The sequence below is a fragment of the Penaeus japonicus genome, unplaced genomic scaffold (genome assembly GCF_977035675.1).
Source record: "Penaeus japonicus unplaced genomic scaffold, GWHDUDI00000001_assembly GWHDUDI00000025, whole genome shotgun sequence".
NCBI classification, from domain to species: Eukaryota; Metazoa; Arthropoda; class Malacostraca; order Decapoda; family Penaeidae; genus Penaeus; species Penaeus japonicus.
This window is the reverse complement of record NW_028234427.1, coordinates 26,085,031-26,087,840: the sequence shown is the minus strand read 5'-3', so window position 1 is coordinate 26,087,840 and position 2,810 is coordinate 26,085,031. Positions and strand designations below refer to the sequence as shown.

General features: G+C 48.4%; 1 protein-coding gene across 1 annotated transcript; it reads right to left on the bottom strand.

Moving 5' to 3' along the window:
* Nucleotides 1–2,194, bottom strand: LOC122266616 (uncharacterized). The gene is made up of 4 exons (XM_086551749.1): nucleotides 1,627–2,194; nucleotides 1,077–1,374; nucleotides 460–985; nucleotides 1–300 (listed from the first exon to the last, which is right to left on the bottom strand). Exons 1-4 carry the CDS (start codon nucleotides 2,192–2,194, stop codon nucleotides 1–3), a joined length of 1,692 nt encoding a protein of 563 aa, XP_086407875.1.
* Nucleotides 2,195–2,810: the final 616 nt, after the last annotated feature.

Genomic DNA, 2,810 nt, shown 5'->3' with positions numbered 1-2,810 from the left:
CTAGCCTTCGGGATTCTTCGTCAAATATGGAGTGTTGCAGAGTACTGTGGTGCCGTCTGCGTACTCCAGGTCGGCTAGGGTGGCGTTGCCAAGGGACAATCCTGGGATACGGTTAGACACCCGCGTCATCAGGTAGTATATGACGCTATCAAAGAGGTCAGGTGCTGCAATACAGCCCTGGCGTACTCCGCTGTTGATGGGGAACCACTCTGACTCCTTTCCGTTGATACGGACGCAGCTTTCAGCATCGCCATAAAGGCGTTGGAAAAGGGATAGGATCTTCTGTGGCACTCCCAGAATCTTGAGGATATTCCACAGGGATAGATGGTCCACTGTGTCGAAGGCGGCTTTAAGGTCGATAAAGCCGGTGAAGAGGTGGCGGTCCCTCCTGAACTCTCTCACCTTCTTAATTAGTAGTCGTATAGTGAAGAGGTGCGGTCCCTCCTAAAACTCTCTCACCTTCTTAATTAAGTAATCCGTAGAGCAGATAGGGTCAGTTGTTGACCTGTTGGGCATGAAGCCAGCTTGCTGTGGGCGTCTCTGTGTTCTACTGGCAGGGATTGCACGGGAGAGAAGGATTCTTGTGAACAGTTTACCGGGGATGGAAAGGAGTGTGATCCCTCTGTGATTGCTGCAGATCAGCTGGTCGCCTTTCCTTTTCCAAAATGGGAGAATAATGCCTCGCCTCCAGTCATCGGGCAATCTCTCGGAAATCCACACTGAGTTGATGATGGATTGGAGCCAGAGGATTAGGTTGTCATCACCGGCCTTTAGCATCTCAGCTGTGATGCTGCAAAGACCGGGGGCTTTAGAATATTTTAATTTTATGAGAGCTTCCTTGACCTCGGTTAGAGATACTGGTGTGATTTCATAGTCTGGATTGGGGGCTATGGCAGAGTTGGCTTCTTGTGTGATAATTTGGTCTACAGGTACAGGTGGATGGTTGAGCAACTGGCTGAAGTGCTCCTTCCATCCTGTATACAATCTTCGGAAGTCAGCACTTCACCAACACTGTCCTTAACTAGGAAGCTCCTTTGTCGAGGGCCTGCCTTTGCTTGACGAAGGAGCCTGTATACTTGGTGTTGGTCATTATATTGCGCAGCATTCTCCAGCAGGGTGGCTTGTCCATCACAGAATCTTTCACGGTCTCGGCGGATGGCTGCATTGCGCACACCATTGAGACGCCGGTATTCGTTGGTGTCACCACGAAGACGAGCTTCCCGGCGGAGATCTTTGATTTTCTAGGTCTCCAGTGAGATCCAGGGTTGTTTAGGGGATGGTCTAGTTCGGCCAATGGTCTCCTCAGCCGCCTTGCACACTTCTTGCTTGAAGTGTTGCCAGTTGTCTGAGTTGTCATTGGCCAGTGCATTAAATCTATTGGAGATGGAGCATTGGTAGGAGGTTTTCATTACTGGGTCAGCAAGTTTTGCAGAGTTTAGGCGAGGTTGGGACTTGTTTGATGGGTTGGCCTTGAGTTTTAACCTCATGTCGGCAATCAGCAGCCTGTGGTCTGTATTTCCTATCTCCGCTCCTCGGTACACACGACAGTTGGTAGTGAAGGATCTCCATCTTTGTGATATTAAAATATGGTCATTGGCTTTTCGAGTCATTCCGTCAGGACTGTACCATGTCCAGTGGTGAATTTGTTTACGTGGGAACCAAGTGTCAGAGATGCATAGGTTGGTGAACCTGCAAAGTTTCCATTGTCGTTTGTTAAGGGGTCGATGAAGATGGGTCCTGTTATGGGCTGCCATGGGTCACAGGCCTCAGCAGAGATGGTGGCATTAAAGTCGGTTAGGACCATGGTGATATCATGTAGTGGAACATCTTGGACGAGATTACGCAGGTTGTCTGAGAACAGGTCCTTGTCGGTTTCTTCTGAGATTTCGGTTGGGCCGTATGCAACTATAACAGTTATTTTTCCATGTTGGTGGAGGAAGAGGGCTGAAAGCAGCCTACCATTGATAGATTTCCAGCTTATTAGAGATTGTCTTAGAGATTTAGGCATTGCCAGGGCGACACCATGCAGGCCTCTTCCGTTGTCCGGGTCACTCCAGATGCAGCAGTGGTCTCCGGCGATTGTCCCCGTTTCCAGGCCAGCGAGTCTCGCAAAGGCCAGCCAGAGAAATGTTATACCGGCTGAGCCCGTGAGAGAGTAGGGTGGCATATCCAGGGCGGAGGAGTGTTTGTGCATTCCTGGTTGCAATGCGTATTTTGTTCCGAAAGTTTAAGGTACGTTGGTCAATGACATGGGATTGATCAGTCCGGCTACTTCTGGTTGGTGTCATAACTTAATAAGTTCGCCATGTCAGGTAGTTGGCCCGACGATGGCTAGACGGCTGGTGGGGCTGCCACCTGACAACGTGCCGCCATGTTGGCTTTGATTTCAGGGTGTGCTCCCTTAGCACAATCCCTTCCAAGGGTAACCCACTGTGCAAGGGGGATTTTGGGTTCTCTCCCGACCTTTGCATTTTTAGTACAAAGGTTCTCACCACATGGTTTGGCCCACCAGCCGAGGTGGTGTACCGGGGGGTGGCCGTGCTTTAACAAGCACATTCTTGGAGCCACATGTGACGATTGGGGGTTTGGTGGTGTCCATTCCTGCTTAGCCCTTAAATCTAGAACTTGAAACTATGTCCTTAAACCTAAGGCGGCTGCTGTGCAAAGAAAAGGTACTATACCTCCCGAAACCCCCCATATATATATATATATATATATATATATATATATATATATATATATATATATATATATATATATATATATATATATATATAAATATCTATATATGTGTAAACATAAATGTGTGT